The sequence below is a fragment of the Drosophila nasuta genome, chromosome 3, assembly GCF_023558535.2.
Source record: "Drosophila nasuta strain 15112-1781.00 chromosome 3, ASM2355853v1, whole genome shotgun sequence".
In the NCBI taxonomy this organism is placed as follows: Eukaryota; Metazoa; Arthropoda; class Insecta; order Diptera; family Drosophilidae; genus Drosophila; species Drosophila nasuta.
The window spans coordinates 29,055,970-29,083,315 of NC_083457.1; the positions used below are offsets into that span (position 1 = coordinate 29,055,970).

A 27,346-nucleotide genomic window follows, 5' to 3' on the forward strand; every position below is an offset into this window, starting at 1 on the left:
AAAAAATAAATGTTTCCTTTTACCAAATTTATCTGATCAAATAACAAATCCATAGGAACGAAAATGAAAGGATCAATTTAGATTTTGCATAAGGGTTTCAAATTCTTAACAAAATTACATCGATTTGAATGCCCATGGTACAAAATGCAATACGAATTAATTAACTCCTCGATTACTGAGGTTTTTTTATCGCTATTTGAAGAGCGATAAACGACGTCCAAGCGAACGCCCGCTGTTGCTCAGTGCATTGGTTATGTGCGACATTTCTGGCAGATTCTGGATATCACCACGAGCAGCCACCGATGGCACGGAGCTTAGCAGTCTTTGTGCCACTCGTTGTATGTCCGAAGCAGTTACCTTGTCTGCAAGTAATTGCATTAATTGAACATCTTTGTCAGTTTGCTTTCGCTTCAGTTAACTTACCAATCTCATTGATGAAATGTTCTGGACGCTTGCGATACCCTGTGACCAGCACCTGTCGTCCCACATCCTCGAACACAACTGGTCGTGACTCCAGGTTCATCAGCAGCATGGACTGCAATTGTATCTTGGAGCGCATCAGCTCCTCACGGCCCGGCTCAGCGGCCATGCTCATCAGCTCACGCGTCAATACTTCGACCATGTCGCGCAGATGCTGGGGTGGTGCACTGCCATGTATGCAGAAGAGACCAGTGTCCACATATGCGTGATTGTACGCCGTTGCGCTGTACATCCAATGGTAGCGATTCAACACTTTGGTATAGAGGCGAGAGTACATGCCTTTGCCGGGACCGCCGGCAGAGAAAGAGCCACCGCCGCCCATCATGATATTCAGCACACACAGTGGCACAAAGTCGCGATCTTGATGGGAGCAGCCCTCAAAGCCGAGCACCACATGCGCCAGCTCCGGAAGCCCGGCTGCCGCATAAATGGGAATTTCACAATTTTCCTATAGTTAGCAGAAACGTTACATCAAGTTTAGTTTTCTCGCAGGTGGGCAACACTCACCTTGACTAAACCGCCCGTGTATTGCGCCACAGAAGTGTCCACTTGATTAGGTCCCAAGTTTGCTGCATTTTCATTCACCCAAATGGCTTGATCTTCCACAAAGTACTTCTTTACATGCTCTACCAGCTCATCGTGATCCACCTGGTTTAATATATTAATATTAATGCGAAAACTGCGCATTATAGAAGGCAACTTACGCCAACGCCAGCAATAACCATGCGATCCGGCGCGTGATGATACTTCAAGTAATTCATCAGCACATTGCGATCGATATTCTCCAGATTCTGTGGTGGGCAAAGCTTTGGTAATCCAAGCGTATTGTCTCTATAAGCTGCTGCGTGAATCATATCCATAAGAATGGGCTCTTGTTCGGGTCGCATGCCCAATGTCTCCAATTCGAAGCTGACAGCACGACGCGCCAGGTTTACTTCTTGTTCGCTGAGAATTGGCCGCAACGTGACATCGGCCAATAAACGCGTCACAGATTCGAGAGCACGACTGTCAATGCTGGCTGCATAGATGAGGGTATCACGCGAACTTTGGCAATCGCATATGCCTCCGTTCTTTTCCAGCTCTTTGAGTATGGCATCCTTATTGGGAAAGTTAACTGTTGACTGCAAAGTGAAAATGATTAAAGATTGAATGCTGATGATAAAATAAATCACATCGCACTTACATTGAACGCAAGCTTTTCGAGAAAATGTGATACGCCACTGGGATAGGCGACCTCATAACGTGGTCCAGAGTCCAGCACAAGCCCAACAGTGCAAAATTGGCCATAACGTGGCTCGGATGCTATGCGCAATCCGTTGGCTAGCGTTGTCACTTTGGTTGATGCACTCTCGGCCAACGGTTCAGCGTATACGGCCTCTGGCAAATTAGGCAGTGGATCGGTAAGTGGGGGCAAATGCGTAACAACTTCTTTAGACGGCGTGTTTATTTTGTGTGGACCACCTTCCTGGCTACGCACGCGGCCGGTGATTTGTCCAATGCCCGTGCCACTTCCTATTTCATCGCCACCAACTGTCGTCACTTTGGTTGCAAATCGTCGGGGAAATCTAGTTAAATAACAATTGATGAAATTACATTTACCGGGTGCCGCTGTCCACACTTGTATTTCTTACGTGCGCCATGAGTTTTTAAGAGCCCTCAGCATACTGAAGCTGCGCACATTCATGACTTGCAGGTGATTTTGAACTGGCCTTGAGCGTTTTCAACGATTTATTTACAATTTCAAATGTTTGAATTTTGTTGCGTTCAGGAAATTTGTTTCAAAGACATATTTTCGACGAAAAGAAAATGTTCTTCTTCTTGACAGCTGTCAATTCGAAATTGACGATAAGCAACTAGCCCAGGGCTGCGTTTTCCAATATATCGATAAGTCAGCGGGGGAAAATTTAAATGAAAGAGACATGTTCCAATACACATTTTCTTTTTGAATCGAATTTACTTTTATTTTAGTATTGTATTTTGATACATTGAATGGAACTTATTAAAATTAATCAAAATTGAATCGTCTTTTTCCATCAAAACGATATCCATAGGCAGCAGCATTTTTTGTGTCCACCAGTGCAGGATTTCTATGCTTAAAAAAGCTTCCATGCCCATGAGCGGGTCGAGAAGCACTATTTGGAATGCCCTCCACTTCCCGTGGATAAAACGCCTCAAACATTCCTTCGGGGGGAAGGCAGCATTCAACTATTTTTGTATCATTTGGATCATATGCATTTACACTGCTCAGTTGGTATTGAGCGCACACAAAAAGCATTAGTAAACTTAAAAATTTCGTAATTACAAACATCGCAGCTGGTTTATATTCACGCACAGTTCACTTTTACTTTTCGTTTACAATAAGATAGTGGCTTTTGTGGCTAAACTCGTTTCGTATGCGAATTTAAGCTTGTTTCAGTTATTGTGTCTGAAATTACACTAACTGCGCTTTTGCAGCTCTTGTTTCAAGTTCGATCGATGAACAGAAAAGCTTTTTAATGCTCAAAATGGCGCGGTCTCTTTCAAACAAGTGGGCAGCGCTGCTCACGCGTTATGTGTGATTGGCAAAAATGTATATGCGAAATTCGACGATCCACCAGATAGCAATTTTTTTTGGGCAAAAAGCACGGCAAACACCCACAAAAAACAATTTGCATATTCAAAAGTGTAAAAGCGTAAAAACAACACGCAGCTGTGATCCTTAGATCTAAAAAAAGATTAAAATGAATTATGAACGGATGACTGAGCCAGAAGATGAAGAAAGAAGCGTTCAAAGTAAGTTGTTGACATCATCTTCGACATATGTAAACAATTGCAAATACGCATACGTAGATACATAGTTATGAGTGTGTGTGTGTGTGTGTGTGTGGTTCAATCGAAATTTCATTTGGCGTACCAATTTCACATAATAACAATACCATCTCCGGGATTTCAATATAATACAAATCATTCGAGCGAAGTGCTAAACAAACGTGTTTCTAAGGTAAGTATCTTCTGTTTGCAGTGAATGTTATACAAGCATGTATAAAATGAATGTATCTGATACAATTGGCATTATGTGATCTCTGTAGGCGCACAGGCCTCGGCAATAAGAGAAAAGTTTTCGAATTTCAGGAGTAAATTATTAAACAAAATTTAATTTCAGATCGAAGTAATGATGATGGCAACAACACTCGCCAAATTCCGCAGGGAGCACAACAAAATGATGCAGAAAATAATCCGGAAGACAATGTAAAATATTTTATATCATCGCCGGCTACAGAACTTCAACAAATAATAAATAATAATGGACAGAATAATATCACACATAACCTGACGGGCAACGCAAAATACTATATCGCATCATCGACTACAGGCACTGTGACTATTTTAACAGAAACTGTATTTGGGTTTTTTGTTGCTCCTGATTTACATCCGCACAGTTTGGCGCTTTGTGACGAAAGCACCCAAAAACTCTTTCTTTGTAATATCTACACGATACTGATGGTAAAGTCTACACACTACTTTGAACTATAAGTATGACTAAAAATTTGTATCAATTGTTTGCAGACACAATTACTTTTTACCACGGGCGTTATAAGCATTTTCTTATACCACGAAGCAACAAAACATTTCGTATTGGAGAACAAAGAAGTAATAATCCCTGCTCTGATTGTTAACATTATCATAGTGATTATGACTTCATGCAGTGAAAAAATTCGTCGCCAACATCCGATTAATTTAGTGGTTCTGATCATATTCTCTTGCACCATGTCACTATTTTTTGGTATAGCGACCAGCTTACTGAAGACTCACTATCTGCTACTAATGATAACAGTAATGACTGCAGTGAATATTGCTGCCGTGATTATATTCGTAATGCAAACGAAATACAAGTTTACGCCTTGGAGATGCGGTGGAATTACCATCATAATTTCTTTTCTAGCTCTTGGATTGTCTGCTGGATTTTTACTTGATAGTTTCTGGGAAGCGGCACTAGGTATTTTTGTTGCCTTGGTTGTTTGCTCATCGATAATCTTCGATGCACAGCGTATTATTTGCGGCTGGCATACGTATGAGTTCAAACCGAATGAATATACTTTTGGAGCGCTATCATTGTATTTCGATAGCATAGACTTTCTTATTCCATTCTCACGTGTTAAAAAACGTAGCCCAATTCTTGTACTTTCTAAGCAGGATTTGCCGGCCAGTCTACGAAATGCATAATTTTAAATTACCCATATATGATATACTCAGGGATTTCACACTGACAATGTCTTCAAGCAAGTCAATAGCGTAAACTTAAACAAAAATCAATTTCAAAAATGGAATGATAACCATGTACACACAGAAAATAAATGTAATATACTTTTAAGAAATGTTTGATTTTGCTTTGGTAACTTGGGAATTTTTATGATCGACTACGTTTTATTTTAAGAGAAAGTCCGCCCACAATACCGAATTGATTTCAAGGCGCGAAATCATGCTTTCAAAAAGCGTACACCCTTTATTTCGATTAAGTTGGCAGCTCTGTTTGTAATACTGCTGTGAGTGCCAAATTAAGAATAAACTTTACGGCAGATGGCAATTTCGAAAATTAGCACGAACTTGTCACGAGTGTTTTAGATTTTGTGATATATAAATACACTCTATCGACTATAATTGTTATTATCTTATTATTGGGCTTATATATTTTCAAATTGAGCCATGTGCATTTATAAATTGTGTTATAGAACAATTTGATGTTACGCTCACTCTGTGCTCGTGAGTCGGTGTTCTTTTTCGAAAAAAACACGTCATTGTGCCATCTCTTAGAACTCAGCCAATTGGTCCATTTAAAAAGAACTACGTACTGAGATAACAGCGGTTGTGCATTCATGCACGCCAATAGTGTCGTTACTGAATTATTTCACCCGGGGTTATCTGCAAATTGAATATAGAATCAAAAAATGTCCTACAATCGAATAACAGAACCAGTCAACCTGGATGACTTGCCTAGTAAGTTGACAATAAATACAAAAACTTTCACAACATATTCTTCGAATGTTTAGCATAAACATTTTCGAATGTATACATACAAACATTCATACACACATACATATATATTAATTAGTTGTAACCATAACCGGTAAATGGATTTCGATGTAAGTAAATATTTTAAATTCAAATTGAATTTCTATGATCTATCATATTTCTTAGCTACTTATTTCACGCACATTGTGGATACAAATTCAATATTTGTATGTATGTTTGTATGTATACTTTTTTCCCGGCGTCAATGACGCATTATTTATTCGAACTGTAGATACAAAAGTCTAGACATGAAAAATAGTGGGACTGTATTCGAAAAGAATTAAATAATAATAACATTTTAGAACCAGTCAACAATGGCGAGCGCTATCCACCGATTGCATTGCCTGCTCCAGAAAGCGGAACCGAAACAAAGGCGGCAGACAATTCAAATACTGCTATGATGAATGTCGCTCCAATGTTGGAGAGTGGGGACCTTATAATGCGTAATACTCCTGGACTTATTATTACTAGTCCCGGAATGGACGATACTACAGGATTAGAACCTAAGAATTTCGGGTTTACAGAGGAAAGCATACGCAAGGGCTTCATTCGGAAGGTCTATATGATTCTTGTGGTAAGTTGTGAATGTAAAGCTAATGCTACAGAGTATTGTACTTAAATTATTATCTCTCATATTTGCAGATGCAATTATTGTTTACCTGTGGCGTTATCAGCATCTTTTTATATCATGAACCGACAAAAAGGTTTGTCTACCAGAACCAACAAGTGCTCTTCGCCGCTTTGATCGTTAATTTGGTCGTCCTCCTATCGATGGCATGCTGCGAAACAGCCAGACGCAGCTATCCGATCAATTTCATATGCCTCGGTCTATTCACATTTACCATGTCCCTACTACTGGGCGCCATATCGAGCACAATGGATGCTAACCTGGTGCTAATGGCTGTGGGAGTTACCGCCGTGTTGGTTATCGCATTGTCCATATTCGCCATACAAACCAAGTATGATTTCACAGCTTGGCGTGGCGTTATGATTGCCGTTGTTGTCTGTTTGCTGCTGCTTGCTCTTGCTGGTGGATTTCTGCGGGAGACTTTCGGCGAGACGGCAGTGTCGATTTTTGGTGCCTTGATTGCCAGTTTCCTGCTAATCTATGATACCCAATTGATAATTGGTGGCACGCACAAGTATCAGTTTAGCCCGGAGGAATATATATTTGCTGCATTAACATTATACGTGGACTGTGTGCGCATTTTCCTATACGTATTACGTATGGCAAGGCGGTAAACCGCCAACCCGTTATAGTTTACATTACAAACCTCATAATTAATGCCGAACTATGAATCGAATTATACATAAATATTTTAATTACACTAAATGTAAAACGATGTTAAACACGTAACTAACAACACAATTAATTGAAAAGTGAACAGTGAGAATCTACAACGACAAGACTCCAATGATTATAAAGAACAAACTTAAGAAAAGCGGATTAGTGACCATTCAATGGTATGCCAAAAGATTTGTGTAAACGTCAAATTCTCATTTAATGATTAGTTACTTATGCTGCTTGATCAGACTAATGGATGCATTTTGTGCTTATTATATATACATCTATAAATATACCTATACATTATGAATGTTTGTGAATTACTTTATGATTATATGTAAATTATACTATTATGATATGTATTACAGATGTATGTCGATCAGAGTAAAATAAAACCAAGCATTTAATATATTTTTGTTGTTTCTCTTATTTTTATTACGCTTTCGTTTTCTTTCATTTTTTTTGGCTCATTTCCTATATAGTACAGTTAGTTTATCTTGAGTTATTTATAGCGAATATGTATGAATATGGTGTTACTATCAAAATACAATCACAAAATATATTTTATGTTTTGTTTTGTTTGTTTGCTGCTGCTGTTGTTGTCATAGTATATTTACATGCTAATTCAAATTAAACATATTTAAGAGTAGCAAGAGAGCCTTAATTATAAAATGCCTACATAATTATTCATCAATTGATACACAGAAAATGTTTTAATAAGTAGCCCATGTGTTTTCATTTCTGGATATAGAAGCTCTCTGGCCTGGCCGTGGTCAATGTGTCATAACACTCGACGCTTAATATTACATTTTTAATTTTAATTTTCATCAATTGAATTAATTTGATCTAAGTACTCGGTAATTCTCCAGACAACGAATGTATTTCTCGATATGATCCATATTGTATGTGTTGGTTTTATGAATATGTTGTTATCTTGCTTGTGTGCGATGAAATTGTGTACAAGCTTCAATTATTCGCTTGTCTAAATAATAAAGACTAAATGTTGATGACAATTAGTGTCTTTAGCAATATTTGCTTGCTTTGATCCAGCGGCTCCTGAGTGTGTGTTTTAACCAATATGGAAAAAGATCGAACGATGCATCATTCCCTTAGTCCTCCGTGAATGGATGATCCGATGTTTCGCTGGCATTCCTGCGACGATTCTCCAATATCTTAGTCGCCTGCTCCAGCGTCTCCTTGTAGAACATGTTCTCCGGCGAATTGCTGGGCAGCGAGTACTTGGAGTCGTCCAGGCGGAGCGTTAATCCCAGCACAATATTGAAAGCTGATGCATCATAGCCATGGCAGCCAGAGTAGCGATAGAGCGGTTTCTTATTATATTTACATCCATTCGATTGGGCACCTGAGCGGAAAAATAAAGGGTAAAGTTACTAAAGGTTCAATAGGCGTGACGGCGAGGTTATCAGATTGGACCAAGGGAATTTATTTGGTATAGTCGAATAAATTCAATTACTCTGAAGCGATCGATGACACTTCAAATGCAGATTGAGCTGATGTTATCAGGCAATCTCTTAATTACTGTCATGTATAGATAGCATATAGAATGCATTATCAAATTATACTGACTTCCAGTTAAATGTTTTGATATTTTATCGAGGTATTTGCCATTTAGTTACAGTTAGGGCTTTTTTAATGATGCACAACTCAGTTGAATATCTAACGATTAGCGAACAACAATGGGCTTTATTGAGTGCCGGACTAGTTCAGGTATTATTTTGAATTATTTATTTAAAATGTGATCAATTTTACAAAAGAAAAAACAGCTCAAGATGTTGCCACACAATGCGAATTATTGTTGGACAATTATCCCCAACCTACTCAAGAGTTTGAAAGGCAGTCTACATCAGGTATTATTAAGTTATATTTTGTTTTTTTTTTTTATAAATATAATACGTTTACAAAAAAATATCAATTCAAGATGCCGCCATACAGTGCGAATTATTGTTGGATGATTTACACGGACCTACACGCGAATTTGATATAACCGATGTCGGGAGAAGACGAAGATTTGTACGTTGTCTTTATGGCTTGCTGATGGTGAGCAAAGATCTGAATTTTAAGAAATCTAAGTATATCTTATGAATCATTTCCAAAAATTAAATGAACATTCAAATACGTCAACAACAAGTTAATAAAATTCTGACCAACAATTAAAATGATAATGCAAATTCTCACAATTTATTCGCACAACTGTCTTTCTGTTTCAGTTGCAGATTGCGATGATCATTCCCTGCTTGGAGATATGCATTCATTATGCACATATACTAATTGAGCTTCCTCTTCGCTTAGCATATTTCGTATTTATTATCCTATTGTACACCTGGCTGTATATTTATCGCGACTGGCGACGTCGAGCGCCTTTTAACTACTTCATATACCTGCTGACATTGATCGCAATGCCAATTAGTACAAGTATACATCTGATTTATATCGATCAGACACGCTGGGTGCGTAATTCTCCAAAAAGTTCAATATACATTTATTGTTTACATCGATCTTATTTACAGCTTCATGCTTATCCGTTGATGATCATAGTCGAACTGCTCGTTCTCGTCTTATACACCACACAGCAGAGATTTAAATTTAGTCATGCCATCGGCGTGCTTATAATATATTCGGTTTATGGATTGATCCTGTTATCGGTCTATATTTTTTTCATACAAGGATTCTTCCGAATACTCTACTTTTATAAGGTGACCTTTGAAGCCTGGTACATTATCTACGATACCCGACAAATGCTTTGTGGCGACCATGGCTATAATCTTCAACCCGATGAGTATATATATGCAGCTGCGAATATTCATGCTGATTTACCCAAATTTCTATGGGTATTCGTCAGGCATTTTGTTGTTGATCCCATAAGAAATTTCATAAAAGCGGTGCGACAATCGCGTACGAATAACATTTGTTAAGTTAAATAATCATTAAGTTTACGTTGTGAAATAAAGCTTAAAGTTGTTCCAAGAATCAGCTTCCTAATGGAGAACTTATTTCATTATATTTGTTTATTTGGCGTAGTTCTATGAATTCAATTACTCTAAAGCTATCGAATGCAGATTCAGCTAATGTTATCTCGCAATCTGTTAATTACTTTCATGTATAGATAGCACACAAATTGTATTATCAAATTATACGAACTTCTGTTTTGCTATTTTATCGTTTTGATATTATTTCCCATTTAGTTACATTTAGTAAATGATGAGTTGTGGTTAAATATCTAGCGATTAGTAAACAAAAATGGGTCCTGATGAATGGCAGGCAACATCAGGTAGCATTCGGTTCTATTCTTTTAAAAATATAATAATTTCTATGATAAATTTGAAGATTCCTCCGTTCAGTGTGAACTATTGTTGGATAAATTACATGGACCCACACGTGAATTTGATATGCCCGATATCGGACCGAGGCGGAGATTTGTACGTCGTTTTTACGGCTTGCTAATGGTAAGTAAGAATTAGCAAAATATATTTTTGAATGCAACCAACGACAAGAATTATATTCAATAATTTAAATTTTCTATATGGCTTCGAAAATGATAAATTCGATAATTAAAATTCCTTCAATTATTTGTTTAGCGTCGATTGTGACGATTTAGTATAATGAAATACTTATTCATTTAAAATATACTAAAGAAAATAAAACATACCAACCAAACAATTTTAATAGATGGCTATATCATCAGACAGCTCTTTCTTTATATTACGAATATATTTTTCGCACTTCTCGTATAAAGCATTAATAAAATATGAAACATAAAAGATTATACAATAATCTGGATCAACCAGAAATAAGCCCAGTAAATGTAACCTTAACCCTTCATTGAAAGCAATGTATAAAATGTGAAAAATAAATTGTTTTAGTGGCGAATGATATTTTTGGTGATTTTCATTATTTTAGTTGCAGATTGCGCTGGTCATGCCCTGCTTGGAAATATGTATTCCTTATGCGACTATACTAAGAGTGCTGCCTATACGATGGGCATATTTCGTATTTGTTATCGTATTCTACACCTCGCTGTATGTTTTTCGCACCTGGCGACGACCGGCCCCTTTCAACTACTTGGTTTATTTTCTAACATCGATCTCAACGCCAATTAGCACGAGTTTATATCTAATCCATATCGATCAGTCGCGTTGGGTACGTAAATGTTCACAAATGTTCAAACAATAATTGATTTCATTGATTTTATTCACAGCTTCACGCTTATCCGTTGATGATTATAATCGAGCTAATCGTTCTCGTCTTGTACACCACACAGCAGAGAATTAAGTTTAGCCATGCCATCGGTATCCTTATAATATTATTGGTCTATGGTCTGATTGTGCTATTGTCCTACTTTTTATACGTAAACTGTTTCTTTCGGATGGTCAGCTTTTATGGAGTCACCTTTGAGGCGTGGTACATTATCTACGATACGCATCTAATGCTTTGTGGTGTCCATGGCTATAATCTTCAACCCGATGAGCATATGTATGCAGCTGGCAATATACACGCTGATTTACCCAAATTTCTCTGGATTATCATCGGGCATTTTGTGCTTGGCCCTGTGAGGGGTTTCATAAAAGCGCTGCGTCATTCGCGTACGAATTACATTTGTTAAGTTAAGTAATCTATAAATTCTCGATGTGAAATAAAGCTGAATGGTGTTAATGGTGTTCAAGAACCCGGCGACCTAATGGCAAACCTATTCAATTGCGCAAAATGTCGTCTATGTCGGTTTATATAAGCGAACATACGCTTTAAAAGCTATGACATGTTACTTGGAATGTCCCACAAAAGGTTTCCCCCTCGCCAATTATCTGGCATGCTTGGCTATCATCAGGCAAATGCGCTGCAAATGGGGGTCATTAGTTCTTGACGGTGTCTCGTGTTGTGGGACCCCACTTGGTTAACCCAGAGCCCAGAGCTCGTGCTGAGGTTGCTGAATGTGATTTTGATTGATCTGCGGCACGACGAGGAGGTGACTCAACCACCCACCCAACTATGCATATTAGAGGCAACCCCAAATGGAGCGGGAGTTTTGGTGGTCAACCAATCAACTAATGACACACATCATAATTCGAATCACTTACCAATTGGATCGATGCATTCCAGTGTTAGGGAACACTTTAGCCATGGCAACATGATCTTGTCGGTGACAAACGTGCTGTCCATAAAGAAGACTGCATCGAGATCAACCATACGCAGGAATATGAAGTTCTCCGCATCCGATTCAAAGTAATCGAACATCTTTGGATGCGTGCGCGACGAAACCGCTGTCGGTGTATTCCAGCCAAGGACGCCGGAGACATTGGCACGTCGCTGCAGCGTTTGCAGCTCCCGATAGCCACCGCGGATGCGCATATAGTTCTCGGTGAACAGCACCGATCTGGCCCGTCGCAGTGCATCTTTGATCACAATCGGGCGATACGCGTGCGTTCGCTGATCGTTGACAAACGACGGAAACTCCGTCAGATCGTAGGTGATCACAGTGCAGCGACTGCTGTTGCAGTAGGCGTTCAATGAACGCAACTGCTCCTCGGATACGCCCAGATCGTAGATGAGCAAATATTCGCCCGGCAGCTTGGCTGCAATATTCTGGGCCAACAGTATGGCCGAGGCTGCTTGACCCTCCTGCACATAGGTCACGATGGTGAAGTTCGACTTGATGCCGCTGTACGGTGTCGTGACGCGTTTGCGTGGATTTCGCTGCTGTTCCAGCTGCTGCAGATCGGGTGCTGCTATCGCCAGGCCATCGTCGTGCTCCAGCGCCGTTCTCTCGTCGAGAGCCGGCTTGATTGTGTGTTGTGCTGCATGTGGCGACAGATGGCTGTCATCATTGCCCAGTGGCGATGTGTAGCCCAAGAGCAGCAGATATTTGGGCTCAAGTTCGAGCTTCTTGCGTTCGTGGCCCACGCGTAAATTCTCCTGCAAAATCAGAAAATGAAACGACATACATAAGTTGAGCAGCTGGCGAGTTTGCAAAATTCAGAGTAAGTTAATCAATAACTAACACCAAAATATTGACAGCATATGTGAGAAGTATCTCTCTCTCTCTCTCTCTTCGCTGCTTTCATTGGGCATGACATGAATGAATATTTGTTTGCGGCTCTCCTTGGAGAGGGCAACTAAATTAGTCCCAATGGGCACCGCACACACAAACTCTTGTTTACATTGAATGGAATATTTTCCGTGTGCCTGCCGGCTGGCTGTCAAAAATTTCCCAGCTCCAACGGAGGCGTGTCACATGCCGATAAAAAGGGTTTGGCCTACCAAACAAATTCTGTGTCAAACTACAATTGCTTCGTCTCCTCAACCTCATCCTAAGGATAAGGCTAAGGCTTTGCTTGACAGAATCCCACATCCCAAAATTCAATGAATGTCGACGACGCAAATCGCATGACAATTCGACATGTTTTCGCTGGTTTCCAAAGAACTTTCAGTGTGTCAGGGTCTAAATTTGTTGACTATTCAAGCCACAATGCAAAAATAACCAATAAAACATATTTAATTCACTCTTATTAAATTAACTGGCACTCCAATGTAAGAATATTTAAATCTGTTTCATTAGTAGGATGTGTGTTATACCTCATCTAAACTACATTTCCAATTCTAAATTTTTCTTTTCAATATTACACAAACATTTGTTAAGTAAACATACAAAAAAAAAAAACACACACAAAAACAAAAAAACACCTTAAAAAACTATGTAAAATACAAATATTTAAAAAAAAGAAAATCAAAAAAAAAACATATATATAAAAACAAAGAAAACCTTTAAAAAAATTTAAAAAAAACGAAAATCTTAAAGAAATAAAAAAGAAGACCTAAAAATAAAACACTTATATAAGAATGGATGAGTTAACTACAGAACAATTGGGCTATTTTAAGGAGATCTTTCAGCTTATTAACATTGATGCGGATAATAGCATCACTTATAGGGAATTGGAGGATGTTTGCCACGCTATCGGTGCCCATCTGCACGAAGCCCAAGTGCAGTCCATGATCAACGAGGCGGACACCGATGGCAATGGATCCATCGAGTTCCAAGAGTTTGTCGAAGTGCTATTGCTAAAGATGACTCAACCTGCGCCTCCCGATGAATTGCGTGATGCTTATTACATATTTGACAAGGACAAAAATGGTTTCATTGGCACCGCAGAGCTGCGTTCACTTTACATCAGTTTGGGTTCGAAAATGTCCGATGAGGACATCGAAGATATGATTCGTGAAGCCGATGAGGATCAAGATGGCGTAATTTCCCTGGACGAGTTCATCAACATGATGCCTCAATCATCCTAGTCTCAAAATTCGATGGCATTATTATGTTTTCATTCTATGACGTGCATTTAGAGTTAATGTCTTAGTTGTTATTGCAATTTAAAATTGAGAGATTAGCTCTAAATATACGGCTTAATAAACTTGTGGAATATCTCAAATTATCTAAAGGTAAATGTAAGTCTCTGTAAAGTGAGCTGTAATGTGAGCAATGCAGATTAATCATGGCAAGCTTTTAATTTTGCTAAAACACAAACGTGGTCACTCTAATAGTCACGCAAATGGTCACTCTAGTTTTGCATATTCATCCTTTTCTCACGCATGCTTTTATCTTTATTCTTTTGAAACACGAATTCAAATGCCAACGAGCGAGAAAGCTGTGAAATACCCGCGACTCGTTTATAATATAAACAAAAACTGTTTAGTGTTATCTTTTAAATATAACAAATAAATATAAAAAAAAAATGGTGAAATATGCCGAAATGTATATCTGATGTATTAATATACAAATTATTTTAAATTATTCAAGATTTAGCTGAAGGCCTTCGCTGCCATTGCTTTACCAATAGCGTTAGTATTAATTTTAATTATAGCTAACCTTTAAATAAATAAATATTCAAGATTTATGTTTTCATACGTTATATCTTAACTATATCCTCTCTTATAGATATGTATATGTAGTATAATATAATAATAATATATATATGTATATGTAGTATAATATAATAATAATAATATAATATAATAATAATATATAATATATATATATATATAACTATACTATATATATACTTTATTGGATCGGTTCTTTCCTTCTGCTAGTTACATACATTTCCTGTGGACACCAAGTTATAATACCCTTCTACCCTAAGAGTAGCGGGTATAAAAATACTTTTTATCAAGTACTCTCTGAAGTAAAGTTTCATATTTAAGCAACAACACATAAATCAGAAGCATTACAAGCTCAACACTTTACACAACAACATAGTAAAAATTTAAATAAAGATTTTAAAATCCGGTGCTCAGCATGGAGGAAATGAACAATGATCTAATGCAGGAGATACGCGCGGCATTTCAGATATTCGATCCCCACAACACTGGCAAGATCACCAGCGAACAGATGGGGAAAGTAATGCAAAATCTTGGACATTTCCCAACAGAAGCCGAGCTGTACGACATGATCGATGAAATCGATTTGGATGGCGATGGGGAAATTGACTTTTATGAGTTTCTACATATGATGATCAGACACTCGGAGAGTTTGACCAAGGAGGAGAATCTAATGGTGGCATTCAAATTATTTGATCGCGACGATGATGGCTTCATATCGCCGCTCGAACTGCGCAATGTGATGTACAATCTGGGGGAACGTTGCACCGAGGAGGAGTTCAACGATATGATGAAGGAAATCGATTTCGATAATGATGGCAAGCTCAGTTTTCAGGAGTTTGTTAATGGCATTAAGAATTGAATTAAATCAAAATTATAAGAGCGCAATTAAATGAAAACAACACAAGAGTGAATTCGTCTACTTCTCTGCTATTCTAATTGGCTGCACTCAGCACATGGCCGCCTATTAGACATATGCCACATGCTGCTAGCCACATGCCACATTCTTCATGGCACGCAGCGCCTAAAAGTCGGCACTATAATTTCTTTTTATTTACTTTTCGTTTTTGTTTCTCTCCTTTTCCAGTAAACCAAGCACGCGGCACGTGAGCAACAATTTGTATGCGACAATTTGGAGTTTGTTTTTGGTCGCGGCGCGTGACTCAAAATGTTGGCATGTTCCTAATGGCGACCGAAAGGGGAATGGAGTGTAAGCAGGTGGCAGGGGCAGAGAACGTGTCATTACACACACACACACACACAGACACACAAGAAAACTTGGTCAGCAATTGTACAAACAGAGCAGGGCAGAGAACTGAAGTCTGATTGTGATAATTTAAATATTTAAATAGCGACGAAGCTATCGTTTGCCTTGGACTCAACTTGCGATCGAATCACATTTATAAACAATAACACGAGATACAGTGGTCATTGGCTAAAGAGCAAGCCAAACACTTGATGAAAAGCTGCAGCACACATTTGCCTTGCACAGAGTTTATTTTTAATAAACCTAGATGATGGACGACAGACATTAAATTGCGGTCTACCGAGTTGACAAGGTCCTTCAAAGGACACTCGCTGCCGCTTCATGAATAAACAGCGCCGTACATCAACTGTTTGCAGTCACTATGTAACATACCATAGAACAAACCCCTTTGCTGAGTTAGCTCTTTCTATTTTTCGTTTTTTGCCAGGTCATCAGAAGCTCATTTGTGCTATATTACATTCAATTATTAAACAATATCGAGCGCACTATGTGACTTGACACGGAGTCAACTTTAGTTAAGCGAACAGGCAACGGACAACGGACTATGCAATTAATTGATGTCACTTGCTGCCCTGCCCGGGGGTCAACAGTTGATGAGTTGATGGCTGGGTATGAGACACGATTCATGTCTTGTTGGGTTGGACTCGATGCTTACAGCTTAGAGCTGACTCGGTTATCAATTCAACTCGATTATGGGATAGAAAATTTCCATAGAAACAATGCCACGTCACTTAGCGAAACTAATGCCAATTGAAGTTCTCAAACAATCTCTTAATAATCAAGCAGAAAACAGCCAAATTAGCCGCACAATCAACTTTAATTGTGGGCCACTAAAACTGACCTATGATGGCACACAAATCGAAGCCAATCTATTGAATCGATAAGTCGCGTAATAAAACTTTTATCTAGACATTATGAAATTGTTATTGTGTGACAAATACGTCGAAGAATGCGAGTGTACTATATTTGCATAAAGCGTTTAAAATCAAAGTCGCTATACTACATATAAATTATAAAACTGCTTTCTCACATGCTTATATTTAGATTGCTCAGGGGACTTATAATTGGTAACTTGCTGGGAATTATATTATAGAATGAACAATTTCAGCTGTGCTGTGAACAAAGTTCTCAACGAAAGCGAAGCTCCCGCGGCTTTAAAGCACTTGACGTCACTTTTGATGCAGTTGTTCAATGATCATTGTATCTAGTGTGCTTTAGTCATGCATTCATCATCATCATGATGACGATGATGATGACGATGATGATGATGGTGCGTGAGTAGCTTACAATATACGTAGTTTTTTAATACTTGACAATATGAGCACTTGAAAGCATTAAAAACACCTTCACTCGAAGCGCATTTTGCCAATAATTCCAACGGGGGACGAAGCATGCAGCTCAATTGGCGGTGAATGCAGAATATTCAATTCATAAGAGCTCTTCAATCACCTGCAAACAGCTGGTGTACAAACTGTAACGCGAACCATCCATCCACAAGGCACTTGGCAAAAAAAAAACCAGTTATAGATGCATTGAATCGTTTCTATTAAATATGGAGACTTGCTCAATACAATGAGCTCGTTCTGCTTGCGGCTTTTGTTATTTGCTTGAAACAGTGGGAACTAGTTTATCAACTGACTGGCATTAAGCACAAAAAAGTCTTGTTGATTTGTCACAAAACAAACGACACATTGTCAGGGAAAAGCTGTTTAACAAAATGAATACTTTCCGAATACGTTTCACTCAAATATCACGTATACGTTGAAAACTTTAAACAGTTGCCTATTTCGTACTTAATTGTATTTAGGGTTAATTGCCTTCATATATACAGTATATGTATATATATTTTCTATTTATGTATTTCTGCGGGTGACTGGTAATAAACCTCCACCCTAAAACAGATTGCCTACATATTAGTCATTATAATGGAATTTTTAAGCATGTCGAAAAACTAAAAACAGCCGGACAATTTCACACAATCAATATCAGTGATTTTTAAATCGCTTTTGTTTTATATACTGGGGGTCTTTCCAAACAACTTACACTTGGTCTATGACTTATTCACGTGATACGCTTGCATTATCAGCGATGATAAGATGTAGATAATATAAATAAATATTTAAGAGGGTTTTATCTACAGACAGACAGACGGAGGGATTTAGCAGACTGTGCAAAAGCTTCGTCAACTGATATTTGAATTCGATAAACAACAAGTTTTTAAACTTTTACCAACTTATTTGCCAATTCAATTGCGTGTCAAATGGTGAGTAATGCAAAACCATGTTGGCACACTAAAGTAGCCACAGAACACAACGTGTAATTTAATAGCCACCTGGCCACAATCTAATTAAAGCAAACATTAAACGTTTTGACCACACAAAACAATTCAAGTAAACAGCAATCCAAGTGGACCTAATAGGCGTCCATATCTCATTTAAATACATAGAAGTAGAAAAAAAATATATAAGCATATACTATAAAGTATAATAAAGAGGTGGGCCATATGTTTTGTGTATTCGACAGCGACAGCTAAGGAAAATTTGATTTGAAATTTTTATGTAAACAGCAAAGTTAAAGGGGTCGCCGCTATGGCTGGTTTTTTGTTTCTGTTTCGGTTTCTGCTTGTTCTAGCCACACTAAACACTCATACACACACACACACACAAGGTCCGGAACTTGAGGATGTGGGTGGGAGATTGGAAGGCGGAAGAGACAGAAGGATAAACAAATAGGCATTGGCATGCTAGCCAAATGATGATATCTTTTGGGTCATTTACTTGTTTGCCTTGGCAATGGGCTCTCTATCTATCTCTCTCTCTCTCTCTCTCTCTTTCTCTCTGTCCATCTGTTCATTCTAGCTCAGAGAAGCTGGGTCCAGTGATTTGAGATATTCAAAAAAAAATTGGTGCCCATTGTTTTAAATCGTTTGCCCATGTTTGCCCAGGAAAAATTTTTTTTTGCCCACCCTTAGTTTCGAAATTATGAAAATTTTTTTCGAAAATTCAAAAATTTTTTTTTTCAAAATTTTTTTGCGGAAATCGCTTTAAAATCGTTTGCCCATGTTTGCCCATCTTTTAGTTTTTCGAAAAAATTTTTCGTTTTCGAAATTTTGAATTTTGAAAAATTTTGACATTTTTTCGGCATGAATGACTCAAACTCGATCGCCCACACCTCGAAATTATGAAAACTAAAGCCACAACGGTAGCCTCAAGTGTTTTCAAGTCTGCCCATATCTCAGAATTTCAAAATTTTGAAAAATTTGAAGGTTTTCAACTTTTTTGATTGCCCATACAAATTCATCGTTTGCCCAATTTTCAAAGTCTCAAATTTTTGCCAAATTTCAAAATTTTTAAATTTTTTGACTTTTTCAGACTGCCCATTTGCTATTTTCGTTTGCCCACCCTTTAGAATTTCAAAATTTTGCCGAATTCCAAAAATTTTCATACTTTTTTGATTTCAGCCTATGGCCCATACAAATTCATCGTTTACCAAATTTTCAAAGTCTCAAATTTTTGCCAAATTTCAAAATTTTTCAAATTTTTTGACTTTTCAGACTGCCCATTCGCTATTTTCGTTTGCCCACCCTTTAGAATTTCAAAATTTTGCTTTATTTAAAAATTTTCATACTTTTTGATTTTAGCCTATGGCCCATACAAATTCATCGTTTGCCCAATTTTCAAAGTCTCAAATTTTTGCCAAATTTCAAAATTTTTCAAATTTTTTTGACTTTTTCAGACTGCCCATTTGCTATTTTCGTTTGCCCACCCTTTAGAATTTCAAAATTTTGCTTTATTTAAAAAATTTTCATACTTTTTTGATTTTAGCCTATGGCCCATACAAATTCATCGTTTACCAAATTTTCAAAGTCTCAAATTTTTGCCAAATTTCAAAATTTTTCAAATTTTTTTGACTTTTTCAGACTGCCCATTTGCTATTTTCGTTTGCCCACCCTTTAGAATTTAAAAATTATGCTTTATTTAAAAAATTTTCATACTTTTTTGATTTTAGCCTATGGCCCATACAAATTCATCGTTTGCCCAATTTTCAAAGTCTCAAATTTTTGCCAAATTTCAAAATTTTTCAAATTTTTTGACTTTTCAGACTGCCCATTTGCTATTTTCGTTTGCCCACCCTTTAGAATTTCAAAATTTTGCTTTATTTAAAAATTTTCATACTTTTTTGATTTTAGCCTATGGCCCATACAAATTCATCGTTTACCAAATTTTCAAAGTCTCAAATTTTTGCCAAATTTCAAAATTTTTCAAATTTTTTTGACTTTTTCAGACTGCCCATTTGCTATTTTCGTTTGCCCACCCTTTCGAATTTCAAAATTTTGCTTTATTTAAAAATTTTCATACTTTTTGATTTTAGCCTATGGCCCATACAAATTCATCGTTTACCAAATTTTCAAAGTCTCAAATTTTTGCCAAATTTCAAAATTTTTCAAATTTTTTTGACTTTTTCAGACTGCCCATTTGCTATTTTCGTTTGCCCACCCTTTAGAATTTCAAAATTTTGCTTTATTTAAAAAATTTTCATACTTTTTGATTTTAGCCTATGGCCCATACAAATTCATCGTTTGCCCAATTTTCAAAGTCTCAAATTTTTGCCAAATTTCAAAATTTTTCAAATTTTTTGACTTTTCAGACTGCCCATTTGCTATTTTCGTTTGCCCACCCTTTAGAATTTAAAATTATGCTTTATTTAAAAAATTTTCATACTTTTTTGATTTTAGCCTATGGCCCATACAAATTCATCGTTTGCCCAATTTTCAAAGTCTCAAATTTTTGCCAAATTTCAAAATTTTTCAAATTTTTTGACTTTTTCAGACTGCCCATTTGCTATTTTCGTTTGCCCACCCTTTAGAATTTCAAAATTTTGCTTTATTTAAAAATTTTCATACTTTTTGATTTTAGCCTATGGCCCATACAAATTCATCGTTTACCAAATTTTCAAAGTCTCAAATTTTTGCCAAATTTCAAAATTTTTCAAATTTTTTGACTTTTCAGACTGCCCATTTGCTATTTTCGTTTGCCCACCCTTTAGAATTTCAAAATTTTGCTTTATTTAAAAATTTTCATACTTTTTGATTTTAGCCTATGGCCCATACAAATTCATCGTTTGCCCAATTTTCAAAGTCTCAAATTTTTACCAAATTTCAAAATTTTTCAAATTTTTTTGACTTTTTCAGACTGCCCATTTGCTATTTTCGTTTGCCCACCCTTGAGAATTTCAAAATTTTGCCGAATTCCAAAATTTTCATACTTTTTGATTTCAGCCTATGGCCCATACAAATTCATCGTTTACCAAATTTTCAAAGTCTCAAATTTTTGCCAAATTTCAAAATTTTTCAAATTTTTTTGACTTTTTCAGACTGCCCATTCGCTATTTTCGTATGCCCACCCTTTAGAATTTCAAAATTTTGCTTTATTTAAAAAATTTTCATACTTTTTTGATTTTAGCCTGTGGCCCATACAAATTCATCGTTTACCAAATTTTCAAAGTCTCAAATTTTTGCCAAATTTCAAAATTTTTCAAATTTTTTGACTTTTTCAGACTGCCCATTTGCTATTTTCGTTTGCCCACCCTTTAGAATTTCAAAATTTTGCCGAATTCCAAAAATTTTCATACTTTTTGATTTCAGCCTATGGCCCATACAAATTCATCGTTTACCAAATTTTCAAAGTCTCAAATTTTTGCCAAATTTCGAAATTTTTCAAATTTTTTGACTTTTCAGACTGCCCATTCGCTATTTTCGTTTGCCCACCCTTTAGAATTTCAAAATTTTGCTTTATTTAAAAAATTTTCATACTTTTTTGATTTTAGCCTGTGGCCCATACAAATTCATCGTTTACCAAATTTTCAAAGTCTCAAATTTTTGCCAAATTTCAAAATTTTTCAAATTTTTTTGACTTTTTCAGACTGCCCATTTGCTATTTTCGTTTGCCCACCCTTTAGAATTTCAAAATTTTGCTTTATTTAAAAATTTTCATACTTTTTGATTTCAGCCTATGGCCCATACAAATTCATCGTTTGCCCAATTTTCAAAGTCTCAAATTTTTGCCAAATTTCAAAATTTTTCAAATTTTTTTGACTTTTTCAGACTGCCCATTTGCTATTTTCGTTTGCCCACCCTTTAGAATTTCAAAATTTTGCCGAATTCCAAAATTTTCATACTTTTTTGATTTCAGCCTATGGCCCATACAAATTCATCGTTTACCCAATTTTCAAAGTCTCAAATTTTTGCCAAATTTCAAAATTTTTCAAAATTTTTTTACTTTTTTAGACTGCCCATTTGCTATTTTCGTTTGCCCACCCTTTAGAATTTCAAAATTTTGCCGAATTCCAAAATTTCCATACTTTTTGATTTCAGCCTATGGCCCATACAAATTCATCGTTTACCCAATTTTCAAAGTCTCAAATTTTTGCCAAATTTCAAAATTTTTCAAATTTTTTGACTTTGTCAGACTGCCCATTCGCTATTTTCGTTTGCCCACCCTTTAGAATTTCAAAATTTTGCTTTATTTAAAAAATTTTCATACTTTTTTGATTTTAGCCTATGGCCCATACAAATTCATCGTTTACCCAATTTTCAAAGTCTCAAATTTTTGCCAAATTTCAAAATTTTTCAAATTTTTTGACTTTTCAGACTGCCCATTTGCTTTTTCGTTTGCCCACCCTTTAGAATTTCAAAATTTTGCTTTATTTAAAAATTTTCATACTTTTTGATTTTAGCCTATGGCCCATACAAATTCATCGTTTGCCCAAGTTTCAAAGTCTCAAATTTTTGCCAAATTTCAAAATTTTTCAAATTTTTTGACTTTTCAGACTGCCCATTTGCTATTTTCGTTTGCCCACCCTTTAAATTTCAAAATTTTGCCGAATTCCAAAAATTTTCATACTTTTTTGATTTTAGCCTATGGCCCATACAAATTCATCGTTTGCCCAATTTTCAAAGTCTCAAATTTTTGCCAAATTTCAAAATTTTTCAAATTTTTGACTTTTTCAGACTGCCCATTTGCTATTTTCGTTTGCCCACCCTTTAGAATTTCAAAATTTTGCCGAATTCCAAAAATTTTCATACTTTTTTGATTTCAGCCTATGGCCCATACAAATTCATCGTTTACCCAATTTTCAAAGTCTCAAATTTTTGCCAAATTTCAAAATTTTTCAAAATTTTTTTTACTTTTTTAGACTGCCCATTTGCTATTTTCGCTTGACCACCCTTTAGAATTTCAAAATTTTGCCGAATTCCAAAAATTTCCATACTTTTTTGATTTCAGCCTATGGCCCATACAAATTCATCGTTTACCCAATTTTCAAAGTCTCAAATTTTTGCCAAATTTCAAAATTTTTCAAATTTTTTTGACTTTTTCAGACTGCCCATTTGCTATTTTCGTTTGCCCACCCTTTAGAATTTAAAAATTATGCTTTATTTAAAAATTTTCATACTTTTTGATTTTAGCCTATGGCCCATACAAATTCATCGTTTGCCCAATTTTCAAAGTCTCAAATTTTTGCCAAATTTCAAAATTTTTCAAATTTTTTGACTTTTCAGACTGCCCATTTGCTATTTTCGTTTGCCCACCCTTTAGAATTTCAAAATTTTGCTTTATTTAAAAAATTTTCATACTTTTTTGATTTTAGCCTATGGCCCATACAAATTCATCGTTTACCAAATTTTCAAAGTCTCAAATTTTTGCCAAATTTCAAAATTTTTCAAATTTTTTGACTTTTCAGACTGCCCATTTGCTATTTTCGTTTGCCCACCCTTTTCGAATTTCAAAATTTTGCTTTATTTAAAAATTTTCATACTTTTTGATTTTAGCCTATGGCCCATACAAATTCATCGTTTACCAAATTTTCAAAGTCTCAAATTTTTGCCAAATTTCAAAATTTTTCAAATTTTTGACTTTTTCAGACTGCCCATTTGCTATTTTCGTTTGCCCACCCTTTAGAATTTCAAAATTTTGCTTTATTTAAAAATTTTCATACTTTTTGATTTTAGCCTATGGCCCATACAAATTCATCGTTTGCCCAATTTTCAAAGTCTCAAATTTTTGCCAAATTTCAAAATTTTTCAAATTTTTTTGACTTTTTCAGACTGCCCATTTGCTATTTTCGTTTGCCCACCCTTTAGAATTTAAAAATTATGCTTTATTTAAAAATTTTCATACTTTTTTTGATTTTAGCCTATGGCCCATACAAATTCATCGTTTGCCCAATTTTCAAAGTCTCAAATTTTTGCCAAATTTCAAAATTTTTCAAATTTTTTGACTTTTTCAGACTGCCCATTTGCTATTTTCGTTTGCCCACCCTTTAAATTTCAAAATTTTGCTTTATTTAAAAATTTTCATACTTTTTTTGATTTTAGCCTATGGCCCATACAAATTCATCGTTTACCAAATTTTCAAAGTCTCAAATTTTTGCCAAATTTCAAAATTTTTCAAATTTTTTTGACTTTTCAGACTGCCCATTTGCTATTTTCGTTTGCCCACCCTTTAGAATTTCAAAATTTTGCTTTATTTAAAAATTTTCATACTTTTTGATTTTAGCCTATGGCCCATACAAATTCATCGTTTGCCCAATTTTCAAAGTCTCAAATTTTTACCAAATTTCAAAATTTTTCAAATTTTTTGACTTTTTCAGACTGCCCATTTGCTATTTTCGTTTGCCCACCCTTGAAATTTCAAAATTTTGCCGAATTCCAAAATTTTTCATACTTTTTGATTTCAGCCTATGGCCCATACAAATTCATCGTTTACCAAATTTTCAAAGTCTCAAATTTTTGCCAAATTTCAAAATTTTTCAAATTTTTTGACTTTTCAGACTGCCCATTCGCTATTTTCGTATGCCCACCCTTTAAATTTCAAAATTTTGCTTTATTTAAAAATTTTCATACTTTTTTTGATTTTAGCCTGTGGCCCATACAAATTCATCGTTTACCAAATTTTCAAAGTCTCAAATTTTTGCCAAATTTCAAAATTTTTCAAATTTTTTTGACTTTTTCAGACTGCCCATTTGCTATTTTCGTTTGCCCACCCTTTAGAATTTCAAAATTTTGCCGAATTCCAAAAATTTTCATACTTTTTTTTGATTTCAGCCTATGGCCCATACAAATTCATCGTTTACCAAATTTTCAAAGTCTCAAATTTTTGCCAAATTTCGAAATTTTTCAAATTTTTGACTTTTCAGACTGCCCATTCGCTATTTTCGTTTGCCCACCCTTTAGAATTTCAAAATTTTGCTTTATTTAAAAATTTTCATACTTTTTTGATTTTAGCCTGTGGCCCATACAAATTCATCGTTTACCAAATTTTCAAAGTCTCAAATTTTTGCCAAATTTCAAAATTTTTCAAATTTTTTGACTTTTCAGACTGCCCATTTGCTATTTTCGTTTGCCCACCCTTTAGAATTTCAAAATTTTGCTTTATTTAAAAATTTTCATACTTTTTGATTTTAGCCTATGGCCCATACAAATTCATCGTTTGCCCAATTTTCAAAGTCTCAAATTTTTGCCAAATTTCAAAATTTTTCAAATTTTTTGACTTTTCAGACTGCCCATTTGCTATTTTCGTTTGCCCACCCTTTAGAATTTCAAAATTTTGCCGAATTCCAAAATTTTCATACTTTTGATTTCAGCCTATGGCCCATACAAATTCATCGTTTACCCAATTTTCAAAGTCTCAAATTTTTGCCAAATTTCAAAATTTTTCAAAATTTTTTACTTTTAGACTGCCCATTTGCTATTTTCGTTTGCCCACCCTTTAGAATTTCAAAATTTTGCCGAATTCCAAAATTTCCATACTTTTTGATTTCAGCCTATGGCCCATACAAATTCATCGTTTACCCAATTTTCAAAGTCTCAAATTTTTGCCAAATTTCAAAATTTTTCAAATTTTTTGACTTTTCAGACTGCCCATTCGCTATTTTCGTTTGCCCACCCTTTAGAATTTCAAAATTTTGCTTTATTTAAAAATTTTCATACTTTTTTTGATTTTAGCCTATGGCCCATACAAATTCATCGTTTACCCAATTTTCAAAGTCTCAAATTTTTGCCAAATTTCAAAATTTTTCAAATTTTTTGACTTTTTCAGACTGCCCATTTGCTTTTCGTTTGCCCACCCTTTAGAATTTCAAAATTTTGCTTTATTTAAAAAATTTTCATACTTTTTTTTGATTTTAGCCTATGGCCCATACAAATTCATCGTTTGCCCAAGTTTCAAAGTCTCAAATTTTTGCCAAATTTCAAAATTTTTCAAATTTTTTGACTTTTCAGACTGCCCATTTGCTATTTTCGTTTGCCCACCCTTTAGAATTTCAAAATTTTGCCGAATTCAAAATTTTCATACTTTTTTGATTTTAGCCTATGGCCCATACAAATTCATCGTTTGCCCAATTTTCAAAGTCTCAAATTTTTGCCAAATTTCAAAATTTTTCAAATTTTTTTGACTTTTTCAGACTGCCCATTTGCTATTTTCGTTTGCCCACCCTTTAGAATTTCAAAATTTTGCCGAATTCCAAAAATTTTCATACTTTTTGATTTCAGCCTATGGCCCATACAAATTCATCGTTTACCCAATTTTCAAAGTCTCAAATTTTTGCCAAATTTCAAAATTTTTCAAAATTTTTTTTACTTTTTTAGACTGCCCATTTGCTATTTTCGCTTGACCACCCTTTAGAATTTCAAAATTTTGCCGAATTCCAAAAATTTCCATACTTTTTTGATTTCAGCCTATGGCCCATACAAATTCATCGTTTACCCAATTTTCAAAGTCTCAAATTTTTGCCAAATTTCAAAATTTTTCAAATTTTTTGACTTTTCAGACTGCCCATTCGCTATTTTCGTTTGCCCACCCTTTAGAATTTCAAAATTTTGCTTTATTTAAAAAATTTTCATACTTCTTTGATTTTAGCCTATGGCCCATACAAATTCATCGTTTACCAAATTTTCAAAGTCTCAAATTTTTGCCAAATTTCAAAATTTTTCAAATTTTTTGACTTTTCAGACTGCCCATTTGCTATTTTCGTTTGCCCACCCTTTAGAATTTCAAAATTTTGCTTTATTTAAAAATTTTCATACTTTTTGATTTTAGCCTATGGCCCCGCCACAAATTCATCGTTTGCCCAAGTTTCAAAGTCTCAAATTTTTGCCAAATTTCAAAATTTTTCAAATTTTTTTGACTTTTTCAGACTGCCCATTTGCTATTTTCGTTTGCCCACCCTTTAGAATTTCAAAATTTTGCTTTATTTAAAAATTTTCATGCTTTTTTGATTTCAGCCTATGGCCCATACAAATTCATCGTTTGCCCAATTTTCAAAGTCTCAAATTTTTGCCAAATTTCAAAATTTTTCAAATTTTTGACTTTTCAGACTGC

General features: G+C 35.5%; 7 protein-coding genes across 8 annotated transcripts in view; 4 read left to right on the plus strand and 3 right to left on the minus strand.

The window, feature by feature from the left end:
- Positions 1–12: 12 nt before the first annotated feature.
- LOC132789899 (mitochondrial-processing peptidase subunit alpha) lies at positions 13–2,295 on the minus strand. The gene is made up of 6 exons (XM_060798229.1): positions 2,112–2,295; positions 1,664–2,045; positions 1,185–1,601; positions 988–1,128; positions 424–928; positions 13–362 (listed from the first exon to the last, which is right to left on the minus strand). Exons 1-6 carry the CDS (start codon positions 2,162–2,164, stop codon positions 193–195), a joined length of 1,668 nt encoding a protein of 555 aa, XP_060654212.1. The 5' UTR covers positions 2,165–2,295; the 3' UTR covers positions 13–192.
- A 190-nt stretch (positions 2,296–2,485) lies between these two features.
- LOC132789908 (uncharacterized) lies at positions 2,486–2,788 on the minus strand. Its single transcript, XM_060798239.1, has one exon. The coding sequence runs from the start codon at positions 2,786–2,788 to the stop codon at positions 2,486–2,488; it is 303 nt and encodes a 100-aa protein (XP_060654222.1).
- Positions 2,789–2,935: 147 nt separating this feature from the next.
- On the plus strand, positions 2,936–4,827 carry LOC132789903 (protein lifeguard 2-like). The gene is made up of 3 exons (XM_060798234.1): positions 2,936–3,252; positions 3,623–3,963; positions 4,027–4,827. The coding sequence occupies exons 1-3, from the start codon at positions 3,201–3,203 to the stop codon at positions 4,681–4,683; spliced, it is 1,050 nt and encodes a 349-aa protein (XP_060654217.1). The 5' UTR covers positions 2,936–3,200; the 3' UTR covers positions 4,684–4,827.
- A 451-nt stretch (positions 4,828–5,278) lies between these two features.
- LOC132789906 (protein lifeguard 1-like) lies at positions 5,279–7,208 on the plus strand. Its single transcript, XM_060798237.1, has 3 exons — positions 5,279–5,454; positions 5,832–6,103; positions 6,172–7,208. Exons 1-3 carry the CDS (start codon positions 5,406–5,408, stop codon positions 6,769–6,771), a joined length of 921 nt encoding a protein of 306 aa, XP_060654220.1. The 5' UTR covers positions 5,279–5,405; the 3' UTR covers positions 6,772–7,208.
- An 8-nt stretch (positions 7,209–7,216) lies between these two features.
- Positions 7,217–27,346, minus strand: part of LOC132789902 (uncharacterized) — a 33,274-nt gene continuing 13,144 nt past the window's right edge. For both annotated transcript variants that reach the window (XM_060798232.1, XM_060798233.1), the window contains 2 exons: positions 11,908–12,742; positions 7,217–8,177 (listed from right to left, as the gene is read on the minus strand). In XM_060798232.1, the coding sequence (XP_060654215.1) occupies positions 7,924–8,177; positions 11,908–12,742 (1,089 nt within the window). In that variant the 3' untranslated portion in view covers positions 7,217–7,923. The remainder of the gene's footprint in view (positions 8,178–11,907; positions 12,743–27,346) is intronic.
- On the plus strand, positions 8,510–9,747 carry LOC132792645 (uncharacterized). Its single transcript, XM_060802082.1, has 5 exons — positions 8,510–8,542; positions 8,599–8,682; positions 8,754–8,908; positions 8,998–9,282; positions 9,343–9,747. Exons 1-5 carry the CDS (start codon positions 8,512–8,514, stop codon positions 9,745–9,747), a joined length of 960 nt encoding a protein of 319 aa, XP_060658065.1. The 5' UTR covers positions 8,510–8,511.
- Positions 13,472–14,237, plus strand: LOC132790062 (calmodulin). The gene has a single exon (XM_060798493.1). It carries the CDS (start codon positions 13,667–13,669, stop codon positions 14,114–14,116), a length of 450 nt encoding a protein of 149 aa, XP_060654476.1. The 5' UTR covers positions 13,472–13,666; the 3' UTR covers positions 14,117–14,237.